The sequence below is a fragment of the Pipistrellus kuhlii genome, unplaced genomic scaffold, assembly GCF_014108245.1.
Source record: "Pipistrellus kuhlii isolate mPipKuh1 unplaced genomic scaffold, mPipKuh1.p scaffold_m20_p_101, whole genome shotgun sequence".
Lineage (NCBI taxonomy): Eukaryota > Metazoa > Chordata > Mammalia > Chiroptera > Vespertilionidae > Pipistrellus > Pipistrellus kuhlii.
Window position 1 is genome coordinate 236,998 of NW_023425407.1, and position 25,346 is coordinate 262,343.

General features: G+C 67.1%; 2 protein-coding genes across 5 annotated transcripts; both read left to right on the plus strand.

The window, feature by feature from the left end:
• The first annotated feature begins 2,723 nt into the window (after nucleotides 1-2,723).
• PANX2 (pannexin 2) lies at nucleotides 2,724-9,848 on the plus strand. 2 transcript variants are annotated; one of them, XM_045578721.1, is made up of 4 exons: nucleotides 2,726-3,014; nucleotides 6,538-7,786; nucleotides 7,832-8,019; nucleotides 8,659-9,848. In XM_045578721.1, exons 1-4 carry the CDS (start codon nucleotides 2,789-2,791, stop codon nucleotides 9,000-9,002), a joined length of 2,007 nt encoding a protein of 668 aa, XP_045434677.1. In that variant the 5' UTR covers nucleotides 2,726-2,788; the 3' UTR covers nucleotides 9,003-9,848. The 2 variants fall into 2 exon arrangements, with proteins under 2 accessions (XP_036285978.1, XP_045434677.1); XM_036430085.2 differs by having other exon boundaries at nucleotides 2,724-3,014; nucleotides 6,538-8,019.
• Nucleotides 9,849-13,262: 3,414 nt separating this feature from the next.
• TRABD (TraB domain containing) lies at nucleotides 13,263-22,056 on the plus strand. 3 transcript variants are annotated; one of them, XM_036430088.2, is made up of 9 exons: nucleotides 13,263-13,405; nucleotides 17,404-17,467; nucleotides 17,684-17,816; nucleotides 18,283-18,449; nucleotides 19,119-19,259; nucleotides 20,049-20,159; nucleotides 20,233-20,372; nucleotides 20,563-20,847; nucleotides 20,951-22,056. In XM_036430088.2, exons 1-9 carry the CDS (start codon nucleotides 13,278-13,280, stop codon nucleotides 21,126-21,128), a joined length of 1,347 nt encoding a protein of 448 aa, XP_036285981.2. In that variant the 5' UTR covers nucleotides 13,263-13,277; the 3' UTR covers nucleotides 21,129-22,056. The 3 variants fall into 3 exon arrangements, with proteins under 3 accessions (XP_036285981.2, XP_036285982.2, XP_036285983.2); XM_036430089.2 differs by having other exon boundaries at nucleotides 17,684-17,801; XM_036430090.2 differs by having other exon boundaries at nucleotides 17,684-17,762.
• The last annotated feature ends 3,290 nt before the right edge of the window (nucleotides 22,057-25,346 follow it).

Below are 25,346 nucleotides of genomic sequence, written 5' to 3' on the forward strand. Positions count from 1 at the left end.
CCTTCCCGGCACTGCAGTTACCACCCCGCCCATCACCAAATAAACCTCCATGAGACCCTGCGTGGCTTTTCACTCAGAGGGCTCCAGGTGGGGGGACAGTCACGCCTTCCTCCGGGTCCTAGAGCCGTGAACTCTGCCAGGGCAGCTGGCCGGCCCACAGAGGTGGTAGTGCCTGTTTCGGCCTCTGCTGTCCCCTTAGCCAGAAGCTGCCCTCGGGTGCAGACCCTTAGGGACCCGTTTCCAGGAGAGGCTGGGAATGTTCACACGTTGGGTATGCCCTCGTGAGCGGCGCCAGCCTGGGGACTAGCACCCCGGGCCCAGGGAGGGTGTCTCAGGCCCAAGGAGTAGTGCAGAGGGGCTGGAGCTTGGGCCTGGCCTCAGGGTAGCCTGTCAGGGAGCAGAGACCTGGCTGGGGGACCACCCAGTGGCGCCTCAAAAGCCATGTGATGGACAGTGAAGCTCGGACCTTCAGCCCGTCACAGCCAAGGTGTCTGGGGTCTGACCTGGTCTGTACCCGCCAGCCCTGGGGATGGGACAGCGACCGCTCAGCTTCCTCCCCAGGTCGGCTCCTCACCATGCAAGCTGCGTGCCGCCCGCCTGGGGGGCAGAAATCACAGCTGTCCACCTGTGGGACCGGAGCACAGCGCCCCCCTCAGCCCTCAGCTCCACTCCCAGCTCCCTCCGTCCTGGGGGGGGCTGTGGCTGCTGCCTCAGGCAGGCAGCTGGGACAGTGAACGGGAAGCCCAGGCACCGAGGGAGGTTGGACAGGGCGATGGGAGACGCCAAGAGCCTTTCGGAGGCTGCAGAGCCCACAGGACTTCCTGAGGGTCCCACAGAGGGCGTGGGCCAAGGCCCGCCCAGCCCCCAGTGCTCCTGGGGTACGCAAGGCCCAGTGGCTGTGAACTCGGAATACCTGCTTCCTGTTGGCCCAGCCCAGGCCCAGACTGCCTGAGCCGAGGATGGGGCTCTGAGGATGCCCCACACACACAGCGGCCCGGGGTCAGAACCTGGGGAGCTCTGCTCAGAAACGGTCGTGCTTGGTCGCCTGTGTGGTGTCCCTGTCCCCCGTTTGCCTGGTGACGGTCACCGTGTGCCCTCACCACAGCAGCTGCCACCACAGCCGCCTGCGACTGGGCCTGCGGGTGAAGGGGGACCCCAGGGCTGCCCAAAGACAGCACCACGCCCCCCACAGCCACCCAGGTGCACAGGAAGGAGCTGTCTGGCCGGGAATCGGGCCCTGAACACTGTCCAAGGCCAAGGGCTGGGGCACCCGAAGGGAGGGGGAGGGCACCTGCCATGTCCGCCCAGCTGGGCCGTGGGGCAGCACCACTCGGAGTTCTCGGTGGCCGCAGGATGTCTGTGCCGAGTAATGGGGGGAGTTAGGTCATCTGGGGGTCTGGCTGTGTGGGGTATCTGGAATTGGAAGCAGTGATTAGGGGGAGAGGGTAGAACCTTTTAGACCCATAATACTGTGGTCCTATTAGCCCATGTCACCCCAGGTAATTTAAGAAAATGATGGCCCTGGCACAAGCCATGCTCCCCCTTAGCCCTGTCTGCGCCCCCACCACCCACTCCACCGCACCCCGGAGGCAGGGCCGTGGTGACCCAGGCCAAGTGGTGCTCAGACATGTTCGCTGTGGGGCTGTGAGGGAGGGTTACCCCCCCCACACACACACACACACACACACACGATGCCTGTCACCCCGGTGCGCGCATCGCATCAATGGGACGGGAGGAGCCTCAGGAAAATGGAGAGAGGACCCACGTCTGCGGAGACCTCTGTCCCAGTGCTGTCGCCGCCGCCGTTCTGAGGGCGCCGCGGGATGGATGCGGGGTGTCGGGTTGGGGACGGAGGCCGGGAGGCGCGGGGAGCCGGGCGCCCAGCCCGGGAGTGCGCGGGCCGCGGGCGGGGTGACGGGCGGGAGGCCGGCAGAAGCAGGCGGCCGCGGCAGGTGATGTGGGGCCGGTGGTTCGCTGGGCACCGGCGGGGGCTGCGAGGGAGGACGCCCCAGCTGGGAAAGGGCGCCCGGTCCCCGCCGTGTCCGCAGCGCCCCGGAGGGAGGGGCTGGGCACCCGCAGGGCGGCCAGGCTCCGGGAGGAGAGGCGGCACCGCAGGACCAGGAGCCGGGTCCCCGCGCCCCCGCCCCGGGGCGGCCCCCGCGGTCCGGAGGGAGAGGAGGAACCGGTCCCCCGCGCTGATTCCTTTATTGAATTTGAATATTTCTGCCAAGTCACCGCCGGCACCGCATTCTGCGGGGAGGGGAGGGGGGGGCGGAGCCAGGCGCCGGGGCCGCCGGTAAACAGCCCCCTCCCCGCCGGGCGGGAGCGGGAGCGGGGCCGCCGCCCGGCCGGACGCCGCCGCCCCCGCGAGGACGCGCAGGCCTGAGCCCGGCGGGGGCGGCGGCCCGACCCCTGCCCGCGGGGGCGGCGGCGGAGCGCCTCTCCCCCGGCCCCTCCCCGGCCCCTGTGCCCCCGTGAGCTCCCCCGGGCCTGCCCCGGCGCCCCCCGAGCCCGGCGCCCGCCCAGCCCCGCGCGCCCCCCGAGCCCCCGGCGCCCGCCCCGCCCCGGCGCCCCCCGAGCCCGGCGCCCACCCCACCCCGGCGCCCCCCGAGCCCCCGGCGCCCCCCCGAGTCCCCGGTGTCCGCCCCGCGCGCCCCCGGCGGCCCCCGGCGACCCCCGGCGCCCGCCCCGCCCCGCGCGCCCCCCGAACCCCCGGCGCCCCCTGAGCCCGGCGCCCCCCGAGCCCGGCGCCCCCCGAGCCCGGCGCCCGCGCCCGCCCGCGCCCCCCATGCACCACCTCCTGGAGCAGCCCGCGGACATGGCGACGGCGCTGCTGGCGGGCGAGAAGCTGCGCGAGCTCATCCTGCCGGGCGCGCAGGACGACAAGGCGGGCGCGCTGGCCGCGCTGCTGCTGCAGCTGAAGCTGGAGCTGCCGTTCGACCGCGTGGTCACCATCGGCACCGTGCTGGTGCCCATCCTGCTGGTCACCCTGGTCTTCACCAAGAACTTCGCAGGTGAGGCCTGGGGGCGCGGGGCGGGGCGGGCGGGGCGGGGGCACGCCCAGGGCCTCCAGCAGCCCCTCCCATCGCCCACGCTCGCTCGTGTCCCGCTGCTCCGACCCTCTGCTCCTGCACGGTGTCACCTCCCGCCCGCTCACTCAGACCTCGTGGTCCATCGGGCACAGATGGGAGAGGGGCTGGCGTGGTGGGGAGCTCAGGAGGGAGGGGGCAGGGTCTGAGGGGAGGAGGAGTGGCCAGTGAGCCCCCGAGGCCTACAGGGGACGGAGGAGGGCAGAGCCGGGCCTGATGGCGGGGAGGGTCCCGGGAGAAGCAGGCCAGTCCTGCTCAGCCACAGGGTGAGGCCTCCCCGAGGTGGGCACCCAGGGTCTGGCTGGCAAGGGTTCCGGCCCAGTGCCATGTCTGAGGGGGGGCCTGTCCGTGGCAGAGGCTTGGGGTTCCCCAGGAGGAGGAAGTGCAGAGTCGTGTGTCGTTCCCCCCCCCCGCCCGCCCGCCCGCCCCGTGACATTGCACCGTCCTTGCACTCGGCACCAGTCCCAGAGGCCTCACCGCGCAGGGGACACCCAGTGTCCACGATGCCTACCCCATCCCAGCCGGGGGCACCCAGGACCAGGCCACGGCTGCTGGGCTGGCCGAGTCGGGTGTGGGTGCTGCCACCCACGGGCGTCACTCGGGTGGGCCGGGGATTCGGTTCCCAGGCTGCTGGACAAATCAGCACTCACGTGGCGCTCAAACCGCAGGACTTGACTCGCTCTCATCTGGGGTCCAAAACCAAGGTGCAGGCAGGGCGGGGGCCCCAGAGGCTCTGGGGAGGGGCCCCTGCTTCCCTCCAACTGGGGGCGGGGGTATGTGGCCTGGCGTCCTCTGCCTCCCCTCTGGCCTCCCCTCTGCCTGCCTGTGTCCAACTTCCCGTCTCCTGGAGACACCAGCTCCTGGGTTGGGATCCCCTCCAGCGTGGCCTCGTCTGGACGGACTGCGTCTGCAGAAACCCTGTTCCCGAACAAGGCCCGGCTCAGACAGCGGGACTGAGGCGGGACTGCCTTTCGGGGGAGGTTCCCAGGAGGATGCCCTCAGAGGGGAGGCTGGGGACTGAGTCCAGCTCCGCCAGGCGGGGTCCTCCTGAGCTCCTGGTCCAGGCAGGCCCGCCGTGCAGCCACCACCTGGGCCTGCTGCAGGGTGGAGGGCCGACAGGGAGCTGCCAGACGCCAGGCCTCGGCCCCGGCTCGAAGGTGGTGGACGGCAAAAGACCCATCACTCCTGGTCAGGGCTCTGTGAGTGACCCACTGCATCCACTCTCAGTGGGCGGAGGGGTCAGGCGGGTGTGTGGCCACCACAGGGGAGAGACTGAGTTCAAGGGTTACCCGGGTCCTTGGACACACGTGGGCCCAGGGCAGAGGACCAGCATCTCCTGAAACAGCAAACAACGGGGTTCCAGCGTAGCCCAGGCGCCTCTCCGCCCACGGCAGAGTGTCCCCCAGGCCGCTTGTCCCTTTTCAGAAAGGGCACACACATCTCTCTCACACACACACACACACTCTCTCTCACACACACACACTCACACACACTCACAAACACACACACACATCTCACACACACACACACACACTCACACACACACTCACAAACACACACACTCATACGACACACACACTCACACACATACACACACACTCACACACACATCTCACACACACACAAACACACACACACACTCACACACTACACACACACTACTCACACACACATCTCTCTCACACACAAACACGCTCACACACACACACACAAACACACTCTCTCTCACACACACACACTCTCACACACACACACACACACACACTCACAAACGCACACTCTCACACACACTCATACGACACACACACTCATACGACACACACTCACACACACATCTCACACACACACACACACACACACTCACAAACACACACACTCATACGACACACACACTCACACACATACACACTCACACACACATCTCACACACACACTCACACACACAAACACACACACACTCACACACTACACACACACTACTCACACACACATCTCTCTCACACACAAACACGCTCACACACACACACTCACACACATACACACACACACTCTCTCACACACACATTCACACACACAAACACACACACACACATCTCACACACACCCAAACACACTCTCACACACACACTCACTCTCACACACACACACACTCACACACACATCTCTCACACACACACTCACACACAAAACATACTCTCTCACACACACACACACTCTCACACACACACTCACACACACACTAACACACACACACAAACGCACACGCACACACACTCTCACACACACTCTCTCACACACACACACACACTCACACACACTCTCTCACACACACACACTCACACACATCTCACACTCACACACACCTCTCACACACACCCCAAGGACCGGCAGCTGCACCCTCCCCCTCTCCAGGCTGGGCCTGAGCAGTGAGGCCCCCCCTCCCGGGGGGCCCAGCGCCCTGGGGCAGTTTGTCCAGGCCCCTGGGGGAGGCCAGCCCACACCCGCAGGCAGACTCGTGGCTGGAGATAGTGCGAACGGACGGACGCTCACGTCTGCAGCCCAGAAACCCGAAATGTGTCGGGGGCTGGAGCGGAGGTGCCAGCGCCTCTGGAGGCTTCTCCTTACACCTTCTTTCTTCACAATTTTTTATTGATTTCAGCGAGGAAGGGAGAGGGGGAGAGAGACAGAAACATCCATGAGGAGAATCACGGATCAGCTGCCTCCTGCAAGCCCCCTGCTGGGGATCGAGCCCGCAACCTGGGCCTGTGCCCGACCGGGAATGGAACGTGACCTCCTGGCTCCTAGGTGGACGCTGGGCCGCTGGCCGGCCCTTACGCCATCTCTGCCTGAGCTCCTGCCGGGTCCCCCGGGCCCATCGCCCCACCCAGCACACCGCAGTGGCCTGTCCCAGGCTCCGGGCAGCCGGCTGCACCCCACCGAGGCCTCCGGGGTGGGGTCTGGGAGGGCCGGGGGAGAGGCTGAGAGGAGGGGCATGAGCCAGGCCCGGGCGGCTGGGCGGGTCCGGCGAGGGGCACTCCGGGGAGTGGGGGGGACCCGTGCGCAGGCGCACGCGCAGCTCGCTCCTCCCCAAGGCCGCCCCCCAGCGGCTCTCCGTGGTAAGGATGCTGCTGCCTGTGGCCTGGCCACTCAGCCACGGGGTCTCCAGGGGAACCCAGGGCCACTGTCCTGGGGGGGGGGGGCTGGCGGGGGGCATGGCCTGCCCCGCTCCTCTGGGGCCTGCTTTCCCCGTTCACAGACCTGGTGGCCTGGGAGGAGGGCCTGGCCCTGCGGGCTGGTCCCGGGTCCCAGGTGCCGTGGGCGCGGCCTGGCCTAACCGGGGGCAGCCTGCTGCTGGGGCGGTGCCTGGTGTGACCCCGCCCCCGGGGGGCGTGGGGGCGGGCTGGCCAGGGAGGGGCCGGCGCCCCAGCGCCCTCTCCTCTCCCCCCAGAGGAGCCCATTTACTGCTACACCCCCCACAACTTCACCCGCGACCAGGCGCTGTACGCCCGCGGCTACTGCTGGACGGAGCTGCGGGACGCGCTGCCCGGCGTGGACGCCAGCCTGTGGCCGTCGCTGTTCGAGCACAAGCTGCTGCCCTACTCGCTGCTGGCCTTCGCGGCCATCATGTACGTGCCCGCGCTGGGCTGGGAGTTCCTGGCCTCCACCCGCCTCACCTCCGAGCTCAACTTCCTGCTGCAGGAGATCGACAACTGCTACCACCGCGCCGCCGAGGGCCGCGCGCCCAAGATCGAGAAGCAGATCCAGTCCAAGGGCCCGGGCATCACGGAGCGCGAGAAGCGCGAGATCATCGAGAACGCCGAGAAGGACAAGAGCCCCGAGCAGAACCTGTTCGAGAAGTACCTGGAGCGGCGCGGCCGCAGCAACTTCCTGGCCAAGCTCTACCTGGCGCGCCACCTGCTCATCCTGCTGCTCAGCGTGGCGCCCATCTCCTACCTGTGCACCTACTACGCCACCCAGAAGCAGAACGAGTTCACGTGCGCGCTGGGCGCGGCGCCGGACGGGGGCCCGGCGGGCGGCGCGGGCCCGGCCGTGCGCGTGAGCTGCAAGCTGCCGTCCGTGCAGCTGCAGCGCATCGTGGCGGGCGTGGACATCGTGCTGCTGTGCGCCATGAACCTCATCATCCTCGTCAACCTCATCCACCTCTTCATCTTCCGCAAGAGCAACTTCATCTTCGACAAGCTGCACAAGGTGGGCATCAAGACGCGCCGCCAGTGGCACAGCTCGCAGTTCTGTGACATCAACATCCTCGCCATGTTCTGCAACGAGAACCGCGACCACATCAAGTCGCTCAACCGCCTGGACTTCATCACCAACGAGAGCGACCTCATGTACGACAACGTGGTGCGGCAGCTGCTGGCCGCGCTGGCGCAGTCCAACCACGACTCCTCGCCCGCCGTGCGCGACGCGGCCGCGCAGACCGTGGACCCGAGCGCCGACCCCGCGCAGCCCGACGGCGCCGCCGAGCCGCCCGTGGTCAAGCGGCCGCGCAAGAAGATGAAGTGGATCCCCTCCAGCAACCCGCTGCCGCAGCCCTTCAAGGAGCCGCTGGCCATCATGCGCGTGGAGAACAGCAAGGCCGACAAGCCCAAGCCCGTGCGCCGCAAGACGGCCACCGACACGCTCATCGCGCCGCTGCTGGACGCGGGGGCGCGCGCCGCGCTCCACTACAAGGGCGGCGGCGGCGACGCGGGCCCGCCCCCCGGCCCGGCCCCCTGCCCGGCCCCCGGCCCCGACAAGAAGCAGGCCCGCCACTTCTCCCTGGACGTGCACCCCTACATCCTGGGCGCCAAGAAGGCCAAGCCCGAGGAGGCCTCGCCCGCCGCCCTGCCCGCCTCCCGCAGCCAGGAAGGGGGCTTCCTGTCCCAGGCGGAGGAGTGCGGGCTGGGCCTGGCGGCGGCCCCCGCCCAAGGTAGGCGGCAGGCACCTGGGAAAGGCTGGGGGCGGCCTGCGGTGGGGAGGGGGGAGGGGGAGGGGGAGCTGGGTGGACACAGGTGGCTCTGCAGGGCGAGTTCTGGCAGCACCTGGAGCCCTGTGGGCCAGGCGCTGGAGGGCAGGGCAGGGAGGGTGCTGGGGCCCTGGAGAAGGTGCTGGGAGGCCTGTGCTGCTGAGGGCCTGCCCCCTTGTCCCCACCCCCACCGGGTGGCTCAGCGGCTGAGCATTGACCCAAAGGCCCCAGTTTGATCCCCAGCCAGGCCCAGGCCCAGGCCCAGGCTGTGGGCTCCATCCCCAGTGTGGGCCCTGCAGGTGGCAGCTGATCAATGACGTTTCTACCTATCGTTCCCCCTAAAATATTAATTAAAACATATTTTTAAAAACAGGGGGGGGGTTAGGGCATATGTAGGGAGGGGTTTGGGATGGGATTGGGAGGATGAGGACAATTATGTGATACCATAACCAGTAAAATAAAAAATTAAAATAAAAGCAGAGGGTCTGGCTGGACCCCGCAGGCTCAGAGGCTGAGGGAGAGATCAGCCCCTCCCGGAGCCCCAGCCGGCTCCGGGGGGCAGGGGGGAGGGCCTGGGGTGACGATCTGTGTCCTCAGTTCCAGACGCTCCGCTCCCTGAGGAGGACATCCTGTACCCGGCAGAGCCGGCCCGAGCTGCGCTCCCCTCCGGCCGCCCCTTCCGCGTCCGCTCGCCCCCCGCGGCCCCCACCACGGTCCCTCTGTCCCCCGCCGGCCTGGGCAAGCCTGACCCCATCGCCATCCTGAGCCGCAACGCCACCCACCCGCTGCTGCACATCAGCACGCTGTACGAGGCCCGGGAGGAGGAAGACGGGGGGCCCCGGGCACCCCCAGACATGGGGAGCCTCATCGCCATCCCCCCGCCCCAGCAGATCCTCATCGCCACCTTCGATGAGCCGAGGACCGTAGTGAGTACCGTGGAGTTCTGAGGGCGCATGGCTGCCAGGGCCCCCGGGACCCTCTGCATGGCCAGGGTACACCACCGCCCCGCACTGCCGCCCCAGCCTCCCACCCGCATGCCTAGGGGCCCAGCACCCGCCTCCCCTCTGTGGCATTGTTGGGGTGCTGGCTGGGCCAGGGGCAGGCCGTGAGCACCCGCCCCTGCATCAGGCGCTCGCTGTGAGACGAAGAGTTTATTTTCTTAGTAGTTCGTTTTGTCTGGGCCCAGGATGCTGGCCAGAGGAGATGGTCTGTGGGGACGTGTGGGTCCAAGGTGCACAGGAAGCTGGGGCATGGCACCTCAGGCCTGGGATGCACAGCCGCTGAGCCACACTGTGCTCCTGGCTGGCCCTGGCAGGGGCCTGACACCCTCGGGTCAAAGGTCAACATGCACTTTCTCCCTGTACCCCGACTGCCTGTACGTCACTGTGGTTACTGTAACCCGCAAGTGTCTCTCTCGTCAGGAGACTTAGGGTGCGTTTAAAACAAAGGGTGTGTGTGTGGGCGTGTGTGTGGCCAGATGGGGGGGCGCCTGTGTGCAGGTGGACACGGGTGAGTGTGCAAAGCATGCGTGAGTGGGCACCGGCGTGTGAGCCAGTGTGGGCTCGGGCCCAGGCTAGCGTCACGGTGAGGCCAGGCGCGGGCCGGCGCGGGAGCGAGGAAAGGAGTCCAACGCAATAACCAGTCCCCCCGGACGCAGCCCCTGGCCCCGGCCCACGCCGCGTCCCGCGGAGCCCGGGCCAGCGCGGCCGTCTGTCCCTATTACCTCAGCCACGGCAACAACGTGACAGTATGAACAGGTAGCACCGAGCATATCAATAAAGACTATTCTGATACGTCCGCGTCCGCGTGGTCCGCGCTGCGGGCCTGTGCTCTGGCCAGGCCTCCTGTGTCCGACTGCATGCCGACCCCTGACCCATCCTTACAGGCCCCGGGGGCGCCCCTGCCTTCCCGGTCAGCCCTGGGGTGCGGCCGACCCAAGCGAGGCCGACGCTCCTGGTGGTCACGCCAGGGCCTCTTGCTAACTGGCTGCAGGCGCCAAGAGACCAGGTGAGCCCTCCGGGCGCTCAGGCTCCACTGAGACAAGACAGGGGCCCAGAGGATGGGGCTGCCGGGTACACTCCACGGAGCAGGGGCTGCTGGGTACTCTCCGCGGAGCAGGGGCTGCTGGGTACTCTCCGCGGAGCAGGGGGGGCTGCTGGGTACACTCCGCGGAGCAGGGGCTGCTGGGTACACTCTGCGGAGCAGGGGGGCGGGCTGCTGGGTACACTCTGAGGAGCAGGGGCTGCTGGGTACACTCTGCGGAGCAGGGGGGGCTGCTAGATACACTCCGCGGAGCAGGGGCTGCTGGGTACACTCTGCGGAGCAGGGGCTGCTGGGTACACTCTGCGGAGCAGGGGCTGTTGGGTACACTCTGCGGAGCAGGGGCTGTTGGGTACACTCTGCGGAGCAGGGGCTGCTGGGTACGTTCCGCAGAGCAGGGGGGGCTGCTGGGTACACTCTGCGGAGCAGGGGGGCGGGCTGCTGGGTACACTCCGAGGAGCAGGGGCTGCTGGGTACACTCTGCGGAGCAGGGGGGGGCTGCTGGGTACACTCCGCAGAGCAGGGGCTGCTGGGTACACTCCGCGGAGCAGGGGCTGCTGGGTACACTCTGAGGAGCAGGGGCTGCTGGGTACGTTCCGCAGAGCAGGGGGGGCTGCTGGGTACACTCCGCGGAGCAGGGGCTGCTGGGTACACTCTGCGGAGCAGGGGCTGCTGGGTACGTTCCGCAGAGCAGGGGGGGCTGCTGGGTACACTCTGCGGAGCAGGGGGGCGGGCTGCTGGGTACACTGAGGAGCAGGGGCTGCTGGGTACGCTCCGCGGAGCAGAGGGGCGGGCTGCTGGGTACACTCCGCGGAGCAGGGGCTGCTGGGTACACTCTGCGGAGCAGGGGGGCGGGCTGCTGGGTACACTCTGAGGAGCAGGGGCTGCTGGGTACGCTCCGCGGAGCAGGGGCTGCTGGGTACGCTCCGCGGAGCAGGGGCTGCTGGGTACACTCTGCGGAGCAGGGGCTGCTGGGTACACTCTGCGGAGCAGGGGCTGCTGGGTACGCTCCGCGGAGCAGGGGCTGCTGGGTACGCTCCGCGGAGCAGGGGCTGCGGGCCGGACCAGGAAGGCTCCCGGCGGAGGCATCCAGGCCGTGGCCTTGAGAGGGTCCAGGGCAGGGTCTCCCATCACCAGGCCTAGGATTCGGGCGGGGATAAAGGGGCCCTGGGTAGAGCCACACGGCACGTGGCCCTCGTGCAGGCAGGTGGCCGGCAGTGGGCCGGAGACCTGCAGGCAGAGCAGGCAGGCGAAGGCCCGGAATGGCGGGGGCCCCGCGCGGGCAGACCTGACCGCCCGCCCGGCCTGGAGCCCCTGCACCCACCCAGCGGCCAGGAGCCGGTTGCCGGTCGTGGGCAGGCTGCAGCCCACCAGGGTCTGCAGTGGGTTTGCTGTGGTTCAGGTGTGAGGCGGGGCCGGGGCAGGGGCCGCTGAGAGGACTGTTTGGCTCCCGGCCTCCAGGAGGCGGGGCAGCACCGGGCGGGCGAGGCGGGCGCAGGGTCCGCCCTGTGGTCTCATCGGGAGGAACAGACGGGGAGCAGTGAGGACTGCAATGTGAAGTGTCGGGGCTCGGGGCACAGGGCTGCCCTGGCTGTCGGGGTTCTGGCCCCGGGAGATGAGGGCCGGTGGGGGGTACGCGGCACCTGCACTCGTCCATGGGAGGGGTCCGTGTGCCCACAGGACTGAAGCAGGCCGCCCGCCCTGCAGGCACGGGGAGCCGCGGCTCCAGGCGCACCCCTCCCCTCCGGGTCCCACACTGGCACCTCGCTCCATGGAGACGAGGGGGGTCTTGGGGACCCGCCAGGGAGCACAGGTCATGCAGGCCTCGGTGTCCACATGGCCACGGGCCCCTGCCCCGCCTCCCGTGGCCCTCACCACCCCACACCTGCACGTGTGGAGCCCAGCTTGTCCGCTGGCGGCCGCCTGCTGACCCTGCCCCCCGGGGTGACTCCACTCAGTGGAGACGCCCCGAGTCCCGCCGCGGGTGTGCCACCTGAGCACGGCCAGTGGCTCACGGGGCGCCCACGGATCCAGGCGGGGCTGGGGACCCCTCCCGGGGGCTCTGCATGGGTCAGGCTGCCCCCATCTGCCCCCTGGGCCAAGTTCTGTCCCTCGGGGTCAACGCCGGGCCCTTGGTGTGCAGGGACATTTGCTGAGTCACTGCCCGCAGAGGCGGCACCTCACTGCAGGGGCCGGTGGGGACCGTCCCCCCCCCACAGGGTGCGGAGGCTGGGGAGACGCGGCAGCCCCCCTCAGCCAGGCCTCCGCCCGCCACGCCAGCCCCACGTGGGCTGCCTCTCAGCGCGCTCCGCCCCGGCCGAGTGGGCCACGGCACAGGGCCTGTCAGCACCGTCCTCCCGGTGGAGGGGCCCAGGGGCCGGGGCCGCACTCAGAGCCGGTGAGAGCCGGACCCAGGGCTGCGCCGGCAATGCCCGGCCAGGAGAGCAGGCAGCCCTGGGCCAGGAGCCGGGGAGGAGGGCCCAGGGCACCGGCACACTCAGTGGTGGGAGCAGGAGTTTCCGGGGAGCTGGGGTGCGGGGGGCGCCCGTAGGAAGCCCTCACCACACCCACCAACTGCAGCGCCCGGCCCGCAGCGGGACGTCTCTCCCGAGAGGGGCGAGGCCGACAAGGGAGTGGAGGGGAAGGGAGAGGCTGCCTCTGGGCAGTGGGCGGGGAGGCCGGGAGGACTGGGCGTCCCACACCCACCCTGCGCCCCGAAGCCGCTGGGCACCGCCCCTCGTGCCCTGGGGTCCGAGGGAGGTAGGGCCCCTCCGCTGGCAGCGGGCGCAGGGCTCCAGCCTGGCCGCGCGCCAGGAGACCGGGTCCCCAGCCAGAGTTCTCCACTCTCTGGGTCGCCCCTTTCGTCGTTACCATTGGACGCAAAGCCATCCTGTGGACGCTGTACGAACAGCATTCGCATTTGACAGACTGGGAGCTGCCATCAAAGAGAATTTAAGGGCTTCGCAAGGCCTTCCCGCCCGGTCGGCGGGCCAGGGACTCGAACTCGCCTCACCGCCGACGGTGTCCCAAGACCCGAGTCTCCGAGGCGGAGCGACGCTTTCCCGCACGCGGCCTTCTGGGAGTTGTAGTCCGCGGGCGCCCGCGCGCGGCTCCCTGGGAAATGTAGTCCTCCTGTGCGCCGAGGAGGCGAGCTGGCGGCGTGAGGAACTGTGCTTCCCGGCATGCCGCGCGCTCCGGGCCCGGCCTCCGGCCTGTCCGGCCGCCCCGCCCCGCGGCCCCGGCCCGCCCCGCCCCGTCCGGTGGGGCTGCGAGCCGCATGGAGGCCGGCTGAGGAGCGCCGCGCGCCCGGGTACGTCGCGCGGGCCGGCGGCGGGGGTCTCGGGCCCGGCGGCGCGGCCGGGGCGGGGCGGGGCGGGGCCCGGGCGGCGGGGACGGGGTCCCCGGGTCCCGCGCCTCGGCGGCGGCCTGGCGCGGGCGGAGCGGGGCTGCCATATGGCGGGGGAGCCCGAGGGGCCGCTGACAGCCCGGCCCCGCGCGTCCGGGCAGCCGCCTGTCGGTGTAACTCACGTGCCGCGAAGTTCGCGTCTTGGTGGGACCCCCGCGGGGCGTCCCGCGGCCTCGGGGGCCGGGCGGGTGCAGGGGCCCGGCTGCCCGCCCCCGGGGGCCCCCGGCTCCCCGCTCCGGCCGGGCCCTCCTGCCCCTGCGGCTGCCCCCCCCCCCATGTGACGGGGCCCGGCTCCGGGTCCGGCGGCCGCGGGGCCGTGTCCGAGGCCGCGGCTGCGGCTGCGGCAGGTCGGCCGGACAGGCCCGGGCGGGCGGCGGGCCGGGGCCGCGAGGTGGTCGGTGCGGCAGCAGCACCGGGGCTTCCGGGAGGGCGGCCGGGGCTGGACCGGGAGCCACGGAGGCCCGGACTGGGCCGGCGTGTCATCACCGCGACCCGCGTCCACCCCTCCGAGCCGGTCCTGCCAGCCCGGGCGCCGGCCGCACCGCCCGGAAGCAGCTGGCAGGGAGGCCGCGGGTCGCAGTCCTTAGAGGGAAGGGGCGGCCGGCGCTCAGGCCACCTGTCTCCCGCTTGGAGGCCCACGATCGAGGGGCCGGCTGCTGGGGGCGCGGGGAGACCCTCCTCCCGGCTGCAGGGGGCCAGCTTCTGGGCCTCTTCTCGGGGCCCTCATCCACCACCCACCACCCCCCCCCCATCTGAGCCTGACCACCTCCCAGGGGCCCCGCCTCCTGACACCGTCACGTTGGGGCTAGGGCTTCAGCCACGTGAACCTGGGGAGGGGACAGCCAATGGCCTGTCCTCACACCGTGAACTGTCTGACAGCCTCAGGTTCTGCCCTGCAACCGGATAACCCCCACGCACACATAGGACACGTCACCTGCTGCTCTGATTGTGTCCCTGGTCTGCACACCACGGTGGGTCCCTACCACACAGGGGATTCTTCCCAATAGATAGATAGATAGATAGATAGATAGGTAGATAGGATAGATAGATAGATAGATAGATAGATAGATAGATAGATGATAGATAGATAGAGAGATAGATGATAGATGTCAGAGAGGGAGTGGGGGAGAGAGAGAAACATCAGTGATGAGAATCATGGATCAACTGCCTCCTGAACTCCCCACACTGGGGATGGAACCTGCCTCCAGGCCATGTGCCCTGACTGGGACTCGAACCCTGAGTGAGCCCCACAGGCCAGGCTCTCCCTGCCTTCTGAGCCAGCCCCTCCCACAGCGTACTTGGCAAGACGGGATCTCCCACAATGTGGGTCTGTCTGCTGTCCCCGGGCAGTGCTGTGATCCCGTGTGGCAGGGACAGGCCGAGCTTCCGTGTTCGCTTCTTCCCAGCAGCGGGAAGCCGGAGGGGCCGAGTCATGGGCCGAGGGGCGTGTGTGTGTGTGTGGCGTGTGTGTGGCGTGTGTTTGGTAGCCTGGAGAGGCCCTGCTGGGAGGACTGGGCGGCCGGAGGGAGGAGTCCATGCTGGTACACGCGTCCAGCCAGCCACAGGGCACTGAGGCTGCTGAGAGCTGGCCGACCGGTGCCCGTCGCCCGGAGCACAGCTGCTGGCAGGTGGCAAACAAGCCCACCTGTTGGCCGGACAGACTGGCCGGGCGGCCCTGCTCCGCAGCTCCCTCTGACAGCTGTGCCCAGCACCTGCCCGGGCTGTGCTCGATGGACAGGGGGGCGAGGACGGGTCAGGCAGAGGCTCCTGCTGGCAGGGGCTGGCTCTGGAGCCTGGTGTGGGAGGGGTCAGCAGTGTCTGCTGTCCCTGCAGCCTGCAGCCCCAGGGAACTGGTGGGACACAGGTGCCCCTCCCCCCCGCCCCCCTTCCCTCCCCGCAGCAACGTGGGTGCAGGGAGGAGGCTGGGCCCGGCGGTCCATGGGGCTCGGCCCTGTGCCCCTCCGGGGTCCAGCCGTAGATTGGAAGGTGCTGATCAGGGAGCGGGGGGACGGGGGGGGGGGGAGGGGGGCTAATGACCCGTCACCTCCGGCCTGCGTGGGCATCGCCAAGGCCCTGCCGAGGGGCGGGAACCCAGCGTAGGAGGTGGTGCTGCGTGCGATGAGGCCAGAGGGTGCCTTGGGCTGGGATGGGCTCCGGGAAAGGGGACCCGGGTCCTGCTGCCGCCTCCCTCCTGCCTGGCCCCCTCCGGCACTGGCTTCCTCCTGGCGTCAGAGGGTGGTCTGGCCAGGCTGAGGGCGAGGAAGCTGAGGACAGAGGCCGGCCGGCCCTGTGGCCCCCGAAGGCTGGGGGGTGGAGGCGCCGTGGGCCCCGTTGGATGGCTGAGCACAGTGGTTCCCCGAGCTGTTTCAGTCCTCGTGCTGCTGGGAAGGGAGAACAGGCTGCCTCCCTCCGGGGTCTGACCGCCTCCCTCCTCGCCCCAAGGCCCAGCTTCCTGTTTCTGTGGGGGCGGTGCCTCTTCGGGCAGAGCTGTGTCAGGCCAGTTGTGCCTGGGAAGCTGGAGGAGGAGCTGGGAGGGGCGAGGCCCAGGTGAGCCGTGGCCGTGGCCAGGTGCCCGTGCTGCTGCGCTGCTTCTGGCAGGGACACCCCGGGGAGGCCGGGCCAGACTCGGCCCGCCGGGTCCCTTCCTGTCCCGCTCTGACTGCCCCCTCCCACTGGCCGCCCGGCCCGTCGTTCCTCTTCCTGGCCTTCTCGTCCTCGGGACCGGCCGCCCCTTCCCGCCAGCCCAGGCCCCTCTGAGCACCCTGGACGGAGCACCCTGCCCGGACAGCGCCTCCCTGCAGGGGAGGAGAGGAGCTCAGGCCCTGTGTGGCCGGTCAGCACTGAGGCAGGGACAGAGCTGACACGGTATCATGCTTATTCTACTCTCTGCTTTTCCTTTTTTAAAAACATTTTTTATATATTTTTATTTATTTCAGAGAGGAAGGAAGAGGGAGAGAGAGAAACATCAGTCAGTGGTGGGCTCCTCCTTACAGCAGGCAGCCCGGGCCTGTGCTCTGACTGGGAATCGAACTGTGGTCTCCTGGTTCACAGGTCGACCTCAGCCACTGGGCCACGCCGGCCTGGCTGTTTCCTGTTTGCCATAGAGTTCTGAGCTGAACCTGAGTGTCATCCTCGCTCGCCAAGGTGGCAGGTCCGGTCCTTGGCCGGGCGCTCACAGCCTCGGCCAGTGAACGATCAGCAAGCGGGGAGCAGGTTGATATTTCTCTCCCTCTCTCTGAAATCAATAAATAAATTTTAAAACTTAAAAAAATAACTAGCCCTACCTGGTGTGGCTCAGTAGATAGAGCCTTGGCCTTCGGACTGAAGGGTCCCAGGTTCGATTCCGGTCAAGGGCATGTACCTTGGTTGTGGGCACATCCTCAGTGGAGGGTGTGCAAGAGGCAGCTGATCGATGTTTCTAACTCTCCTCCTCCCTTCCTCTCTGTGAAAAGTTAGTAAAATACAATATATTTTTAATAAAATAGGGAGCGTTGGCCTGTCTGGCCCTGGCCGACAGGCTGGGAAACCCCACGCCTCCAGCCGCAGCTGTAGCCAAGCAGCCATCCCTTCCTCGGCAGCCCAGTCAGTCTGGTGTCTGCAGCCTCGTGGGTCTGGCCAGCGTTCGTTCTCCCTTCCTGAGCCTGTGCGGCCGCCAGTCCGGGCAGCGGGAGGTGAGGCGGCAGCCCTGGGCGCAGGCTGGCTGCTGCTCATGGCGGAGTCTCCACCCTCTGCGTCCGGCTGGGACCCTGGTGGCTGGTGATGCTGGTCCCACCCAGGGCCGTTCATGACGACCGACCAGACCCCGTGCCCTGACGGAGCCCTCCTCCCTTTCCCCCCCCCCCCCCCCCACCGAGCCCCCTGCACGGCCTGGGCTCCGGTGAGGATGGCCCTGTCTCCTCAGGCTCCCTGGTCGGTGCAGAGCCCCCTGCAGCCATGGAGGAGGAGGAGGAGCGGCCGGCTCAGGAGGTGAGGCCCGCGGGGGGCGGGGGCGCGGCCAGGGCGCGGCCAGCGGCTGGGGGAGCTGTTCCCAGGGGGGCAATGGCCACGCAGAGCTCCCGGTCCTGCGGGTGCTCCCAGCCCCGGGTGCCTGAACGGGGTGCCTGTCTGGGCGCGAGGATGTCTGCGGCTCAGGCAGCCCCAGGCAGGGGGTCCCCAACTCAGACACACCCCTTCCCTCTGCAGACCAATGCGGACTCCGCGGAGACCTCGGCAGCTGCAGAGGTGGCGCCCAGGGTGCCTCCCGGGGAACCCCAGAACCTGTGTTCCTGCTCCCGAGACCACGCGGTGCTGGCCGGCAAGGGGGGGCCGCGCCCTGGTTTGTGGACGGGCCCTCTGCCGGGGGCGGGGCTCAGCGTGGGGAGCGGCTGTGGGTGGGGAGCTGCATGTCAGAGCCTCCCTGTGCTCCCCACGGGGGCGAGGGCACCCCCCACGGGGGCATGGGCACCCCCCACGGGGGCGAGGGCACCTCCCCACGGGGGCGAGGGCACCCCCCACGGGGGCGAGGGCACCCCCCACGGGGGCGAGGGCACCCCCCACGGGGGCGAGGGCACCCCCCACGGGGGCGAGGGCACCCCCCACGGGGGCGAGGGCACCTCTCCACAGAGGGTGTGGGCACCCCCACGGGGGCGAGGGCACCTCTCCACAGAGGGTGTGGGCACCCCCACGGGGGCGAGGGCACCCCTCACTGAAGAGCGGGAACGGGGCTGCGCACCTGTGACCTCTCCCTGGGACGTGCCCCCGTCTCCGGGCCTCAGCACTGAGCGGCTCCTGTGTCCTTGCAGCCGACGCGGACGCCTTCCACCTGCTGCTGGAGATGAAGCTGAAGCGGCGGCGGGAGCGGCCCCGGCTGCCGCGCACGGTGACCGAGCTGGTGGCCGAGGACGGGAGCCGTGTGTACGTGGTGGGCACAGCCCACTTCAGCGATGACAGCAAGAGGGACGTGGTGAAGGTGACCGCCCCGGGCGGGGGTGAGGGGGCGGGGGGCGGGGGTGAGGGCGGGGGATGAGGCAGGAAGAGGGCAGGGGGGTGAGGTGGCGGGGGGTGAGGGCGGAGGGGTGAGGGCAGGGGGGGGCGGGAAGAGGGGACAGGGGGATGATGAGCGGGGGGAGGGGGGGGGCGCCGGGGGGGGGGTGAGGGCGGAGGGGTGAGGGGCGGAAAGAGGGGGCAGGGGGGTGGGGGGGCGCGGGGGGTGGGGGTGAGGGGGCGGGGTGTGAGGGGGAGGGGGCTGAGAGGGCGGGGGGTGAGGCAGGAAGAGGGCAGGGGGGTGAGGGGGCGGGGGGTGAGGGCGGAGGGGTGAGGGCAGGGGGGGCGGGAAGAGGGGGCAGGGCGGGTGAGGGGGCGGGGGTGAGGGCGGGGGGGGGGCGGGAAGAGGGGGCAGGGGGGTGAGGGGGCGGGGTGAGGGCGGAGGAGTGAGGGCAGGGGGGGCGGGAAGAGGGGGCAGGGGGGTGAGGGGGCGGGGGGTGAGGGCGGAGGGGTGAGGGCAGGGGGGGGCGGGAAGAGGGGCAGGGCGGTGAGGGGGCAGGGCGGTGAGGGGGCGGGGGTGAGGGCGGGAGGGGTGGGGGTGAGGGCGGGAAGAGGGGCGGGCTGCTGGGGACAGTCAGTGACGCCAGCCCCGCAGACCATCCGCGCGGTGCAGCCGGACGTGGTGGTGGTGGAGCTGTGCCAGTACCGCGTGTCCATGCTCAAGATGGACGAGCGCACGCTGCTGCGCGAGGCCAAGGAGCTCAGCCTGGAGAAGCTGCAGCAGGCCGTGCGGCAGGTGCGTCAGCGGGCCGCGCCTCAGCCCCGCCCGCCGGCCCGGGACGGTCACCCCTGCCCTGCCCGCCCCTGAGCCCGGCCCTGGTCCCGCCCCTGAGCCCGGGCCCCTGCCCTGCCCGCCCCTGGGCCCGGCCCTGGTCCCGCCCCTGAGCCCGGGCCCCTGCCCTGCCCGCCCCTGAGCCCGGGCCCCTGGTCCCACCCCTGAGCTCGGGACGGTCACCCCTGGTCACCCCTGCCCTGCCCGCCCGTGAGCCCGGCCCTGGTCCCGCCCCTGAGCCCGGGCCCCTGCCCCGCCCGCCCCTGAGCCCGGGCCCCTGGTCCCGCCCGCCCCTGAGCCCGGGCCCCTGGTCCCACCCGCCCCTGAGCCCGGGCCCCTGCCCCGCCCGCCCCTGAGCCCGGGCCCCTGGTCCCGCCCCTGAGCTCGGGACGGTCACCCCTGGTCACCCCTGCTCTGCCCGCCCCTGAGCCCGGCCCCTGGTCACGGGACCCAAGGTAGACCCCGCCTCTGTTCCACGCCGGGAGCCAGCCTGTCCGGCTCTCCTGTCCAGGCCCCTGCGCCCTCTCCCTCACCGAGTGTCCGACAGGAGGAGGCGGTGGGGACTCGGAGCAGGTGGGGGGGTCCTCAGTGTCGTCCTGCCCTCGGCACTGCGCCGGCCGTGGCAGTGGAGTCCTGGGCTGGGCTGAAGGGGCGTCCAGGGCAGGGCCAGCAGACCGTCCACCTGCAGCCCTGGGCGGCCTGCTGACCGCGGGGCCCACCAGGGCCTGGCTCAGGCCGGCGACCTCTCCGCAGAACGGGGTCATGTCGGGGCTGATGCAGATGCTGCTCCTGAAGGTGTCGGCCCACATCACGGAGCAGCTGGGCATGGCGCCCGGCGGCGAGTTCCGGGAAGCCTTCAAGGAGGTGGGCCTGGCTCGGGGGAGGGCTCGGGGCGGCCCCGGGGCCTGGGCTCCCCCACTAACCTCCCTCTGCCCAGGCCAGCAAGGTGCCCTTCTGCAAGTTCCACCTGGGAGACCGGCCCATCCCCGTCACCTTCAAGAGAGCCATCGCTGCCCTCTCCTTCTGGCAGAAGGTCAAGCTGGCCTGGGGCCTGTGCTTCCTGTCAGACCCCATCAGGTAGGCCTCGCCTCCTGCCAGCCCGGCCCGGTGGTGGCCAGTAGCCCGGGGCGACCCCAGAATGACCGGGGTCGGCCTACCCCACGTGCGCAGGGCCTCGTCCTGCGGCCGAGCCTCAGCTCCCAGCCCCGCCTCCGGCTGCCCCCCACCCCCACCCCCACCCCGGGCTGGCACCGCCCTCTCCCCCCAGCAAGGACGACGTGGAGCGGTGCAAGCAGAAGGACCTGCTGGAGCAGATGATGGCGGAGATGATCGGCGAGTTCCCCGACCTGCACCGCACCATCGTCTCGGAGCGCGACGTGTACCTGACATACATGCTGCGGCAGGCCGCCCGGCGCCTCGAGCTGCCCCGCGCCTCCGACGCCGAGCCCCGCCAGTGCGTGCCCTCCGTGGTGGTGGGCGTCGTGGGCATGGGCCACGTCCCCGGCATCGAGAAGAACTGGACCACGGACCTCAACATCCAGGAGATCATGACGTGAGTGCTGCCGCCGCCCTGCGCCGAGGGCTGTGGGGGGGGAGGGGGAGGGGCCGGGCGGGGCGCACACCGGAGCCAGGCCCAGCCCGCCCTCCCTCCCCAGCGTGCCGCCGCCGTCCATCTCCGGCAGAGTGTCCCGGCTGGCCGTGAAGGCCACCTTCCTGGGCCTGCTGGGCTACGGCCTGTACTGGATGGGGCGCCGCACCGCCAGCCTGGTCCTGTCGCTGCCCGCCGCCCAGTACTGCCTGCAGCGGGTGTCCTCGGCCCGGCCGGAGCCCTAGGAAGGACCAAGGAGCCACCGCAGCTGAGGGCCGCCTGCCTGCCCCCACCCACCCAGTGAAGGATCATTAACTCTGCGGAGGCTTCCCCGCTCCCCGGACGGGTCACGGCTTGTGGGCGTCGGGCCAGGGTGGGCGTGAGCTGCATCCTGCTCCCTGAGCCAGCGGCGGGCGTGGGGCCCGGCTGCCAGCCCCCTCACGTGCCTTCGCCGGCGCCAGTGGCAGGAGCAGCCGCAGGCTCTGCCCCGGCCGGGAGGCCGGGCACCCACAGCTCTGCGTCGGCTCCGGGGGCGTCGCCCCAGGGGAGCAAGGGGGCCAAACAGGAGCCGGGCGCTCGCCTGCAGAGATGGTGTGTTTTAGGCTTTTTAAATTTATGAAATTTTTTACTCAGGTAATTTTAACTTAAAAGAAAACAAACTGAAGCAAATGTCAGGAAATTCTCGCCTTAAGTCTGGTTGGGACAGAGGGTGGCTCTTCCCTGGTCTCGGTCCTGAGGGTGAGCATGGGGCAGGTTCGGCCTGGCCGTGGGCCGGACACCCTCCACCCGGGTGCAGGGTGGGAGCCCGCCGGCTGTGAGGCTGAGCCTGCTCCCTGGGCGTCTGGTGGGGCCGGGTCTCCCGGCCGCCGTGGCAGATGGTGTGTCCCCAGGGCTTGCCGGTTTGCACGCATGCCAGCAGGTGCCCCCATCCCCGCACGCCCACCTCAGTGGTACAGACAGGCTGAGCCGGCCCACCCAGCACCTCCGCCTTCGGCACCACCCGTGTGTCAGTCGATCCTGTTGTGTTTATGGCGTCGCGTCCCTGCAGCCGGTCTGGCCGCGCGTGATTGTGTCGACAGTCAGTGCTGGGTCTGGAGCCTCGGCTGCCCTGTCCTTCCTGTCCTCTCGCTTGTGTGCGTGTTCCTCAGAAACAAATAAAAGCTAATTTTTGAAGCCCCTGTTTTGTGAAACGTGTGACGACGGACTCAGGCGACCAGGGAGGGGTGCTCCCTGGCCCCGGCGGGGAGGGCCGCGGGCCCCTGCGGGGAGGGCTGCAGCGGGGAGGGCCATGGGCCCCGGCGGGGAGCGGCGGGGAGGGCCACGGGCCCCGGTGGGGAGGGCCACAGCGGGGAGGGCCACGGGCCCCGGCGGGGAGGGCCGAGGCGGGGAGCGGCGGGGAGGGCCACGGCCCCGGCGGGGAGGGCCATGGGCCCCGGCGGGGAGGGCCACGGGCCCCGGCGGGGAGGGCCACGGGCCCCGGCGGGGAGGGCCACGGGCCCCGGCGGGGAGGGCTGCAGCGGGGAGGGCTGCGGCGGGGAGGGCCATGGGCCCCGGCGGGGAGGGCCACGGGCCCCGGCGGGGAGCGGCGGGGAGGTCCATGGGGCCGTGCTAGGGAGGGGCGGTGCTGTGATGGTGGGAGGACCTGAGTCAGGGCAGGGCCAGCTCACCCTCGTCTTAAGGGACCTCCAGGTCCAAAAGAGAAGGTGCCTGAGGTGGTGTCCGTGCTGAGGAGATGAGGTACCATCTCAGGAGGAGGTCCCACCACCTGCTGGGTTCTTGGGGAGCCTGCGGGGGGCTCTGGTCCAGGCGCCCAGAGAGCACTGTGCCTTCCCGGATGCCAGCCCCTGCCCTCAGCGGCCACAGGAGAGAACTCGGATGGGTGAGCATGGGCTCCCAGAGGTGAGACCACCAGCTGGAAGGAGCCGGAACCCAGGCGTGGGGGTAGGGGGTACTGTGCGTGGATCACTTGTAAAAACCGAGAGGTTACTGCCCATGGCTGGCAGGAAGGGCTGGGCCCGGCAGCTCACCTTCATCCTCAGACCTCACACCTGGCACAGATGTCACCGAGTGGTTCACGGTCAGGAAAGACGGGGAGAAACCTAAACATCCCTCAGGGAACCCACAAAGACGCCCAGGATGCAGCCTCAAGGTGGGTGTAACCACCTCATCACACTGGGCAGGAGCTGTGAACTGTCACCTGTTGAATTTGTTGCGTTGCTAGTTTGTGTTAAATTGAGAAGAGCCGAAATCGGTTTGGCTCAGTGGTAGAGCATCGGTCTGCGGACTGAAAGGTCCCGGGTTTGATTCCACTCAAGGGCATGTACGTTGGCTGTGGTCACATCCCCAGTGGGGGATGTGCAGAAGGCGGCTGGTCGATGTTTCTCTCTCATCGACGTTTCTGGCTCTCTATCTCCCTTTCTCTCTGTAAAAAATTCAATAAAATATAAATAAATAATGGTGCCTTAAAAAAAAATTGAGAAGAAAAACAAAAGTTTCCACTTTTTCCAATAGCACTCTCCCTTCTCTTGGAGAGGAGGGCACACGGGCCAGGCTGCCGGGACCCTGGGCTCTCTGGGACGCCCATACACAGGTGGTGGGACAGCGACAACATACAGACTGGTCTTTGAGAAATGCCACAAAGACTACAAACAGTTTAAGTTACCGCAACCTTAACCCTAACCCTAACCCTATACTCTAACCATAATCCTAAACTCTAACCCTAACCCCTAACACTAAACTATAGCCCTAATCGTAAAGCTAATCTCCAACCCTAACCCTAACCTCTTACCCTAACCCTAAACTCTAACCATCACCCTAAACTCTAACCCTAACCCTAATGCTAACACTAACCCTAAACTATAACCCTAACTGTAAAGTTAACCTTTAACCTGACTCTAACCTCTTACCCTAACCCTAAAGCTAACCTCTAACCCTAAGCTCAAAATTAACCCTAGCCCTAATCCTAACCCTAACCTCTAAACCTAAATTATAACCCTAACACTAAACCTAAGCTCTAACACTAATGCTAACCCTAATCCTAATCTATAACCCCCAACCCTAACCTTAAACCCTACCCTGAATTCTAACCCTAACTTATAGCACTAACCGTAATGCAAACCTCTAACCCAGAATCTAAGTTCTAACCCTAACCCAAACCCTAAACACCAACTTTAATCTCAATCCTTACCTCTAACCCTAAATTCTAACACTAAGACTAACTTTAACCTCTAACCCTAACCCTAAACCTGAGCTCTACTCCTAACTCTAACCAAAAGCTCTAACCCTAACCCAAACCCTAAGCTATATCCCTAGACTTAACCTTTAACCCTAACCCTAACACTAAGCTCTAAACGTAACCCTGTCCTTTAACCCTAAGCTATAACACTAACACTAGGCCTAAACTCTAACCCTAAATCTAATTTCTAAGCCTAACCATAAACCTAACCCTAAACGCTAACCTCTAATTCTAAGATCTAACCCTGATCTTTAACCCTAAACTCTAGTCCTAACATTTAACCCTAACTCTAACATATAACTCTGACTCTAAACTCTAACCCTAAGCTCTAGTCCTAACATTTAACCCTATGCTCTAACCCTAAACTTTAATCCTAATCTCTAACACTATCCCTAAACTATAACCCTAGCCCTAGCATCTAACCCTAACACTAAGCTCTAAACTTATCCCTAACCTTAACCTCTAACCCTAACCCTAAATTCTAAGCCTAACCCTAATCTCTCTAATCCTAACCCTAAACTATAACTCCTACCCAAACCCTAAACTATAACCCTAACACTAACCTATATCACTAACTATAATGCTAACCTCTAACCCAGGCTCTAAGTTCTAACTCTAGCCCTAAACTCTAATCCTAAACCCAATCCTAAATTCTAACCCTAAATTCTAACCCAACCCAAACCTTAACCTAACTTCTAACCCTAACCCTAAACTCTAATCCTAATTTCTAATCCTAAAATCTAACTCTAATCCTAACCACAACCCTAAGTTCTAACCATTACCATAACCCTAACCTCTAACCTTAAACTCTAACATTACCCTAAACTCTAACTCTTGCCCCAACTCTAAGCTCTAACCTTAACTCTAACCACAACCATAATGTCTAGCTCTAAGTTCTAACCTTAACCCTAACCTTAAGCTATAGCCCTAACCATAATGATAACTTCTAACCCTGACTCTAAACTCTTAACCCTAACTCTAATGCCAATCTCTAACCCTATCCCTATCCCTAAATATAATCCTAGCACAAGCCTCTAACCCAAACCCTAAATTCTAACCCTAACCCTAACTTTTTACCCTAAACTCTAGCCCCAACCCTAACCCTAAGTCCTAACCCTAGCCCCAACCCTAACCCTAACTTCAAACCCAAGCTCTAACCCCAATGCTAACCCTACGCTATAACCCTAACTGTAATGCTAACCTATAGCCCTGACTCTAAGCTCTAGCC

What these genes read in the sequence shown, in the direction of transcription:
- PANX2 (XM_036430085.2), top strand. Translation starts at nt 2,789, where the DNA reads ATGCACCACCTCCTGGAGCAGCCCGCGGACATGGCGACGGCGCTGCTG. An exon ending in CTTCACCAAGAACTTCGCAG is followed by an intron (nt 3,015 to 6,537) that starts GTGAGGCCTGGG and finishes CTCTCCCCCCAG; the next exon opens with AGGAGCCCATTTACTGCTAC. An exon ending in GGCGGCGGCCCCCGCCCAAG is followed by an intron (nt 8,020 to 8,658) that starts GTAGGCGGCAGG and finishes CCTCAGTTCCAG; the next exon opens with ACGCTCCGCTCCCTGAGGAG.
- TRABD (XM_036430088.2), top strand. Translation starts at nt 13,278, where the DNA reads ATGCCGCGCGCTCCGGGCCCGGCCTCCGGCCTGTCCGGCCGCCCCGCC. An exon ending in CAAGGGGGGGCCGCGCCCTG is followed by an intron (nt 17,817 to 18,282) that starts GTTTGTGGACGG and finishes GTGTCCTTGCAG; the next exon opens with CCGACGCGGACGCCTTCCAC. An exon ending in AACATCCAGGAGATCATGAC is followed by an intron (nt 20,848 to 20,950) that starts GTGAGTGCTGCC and finishes CTCCCTCCCCAG; the next exon opens with CGTGCCGCCGCCGTCCATCT.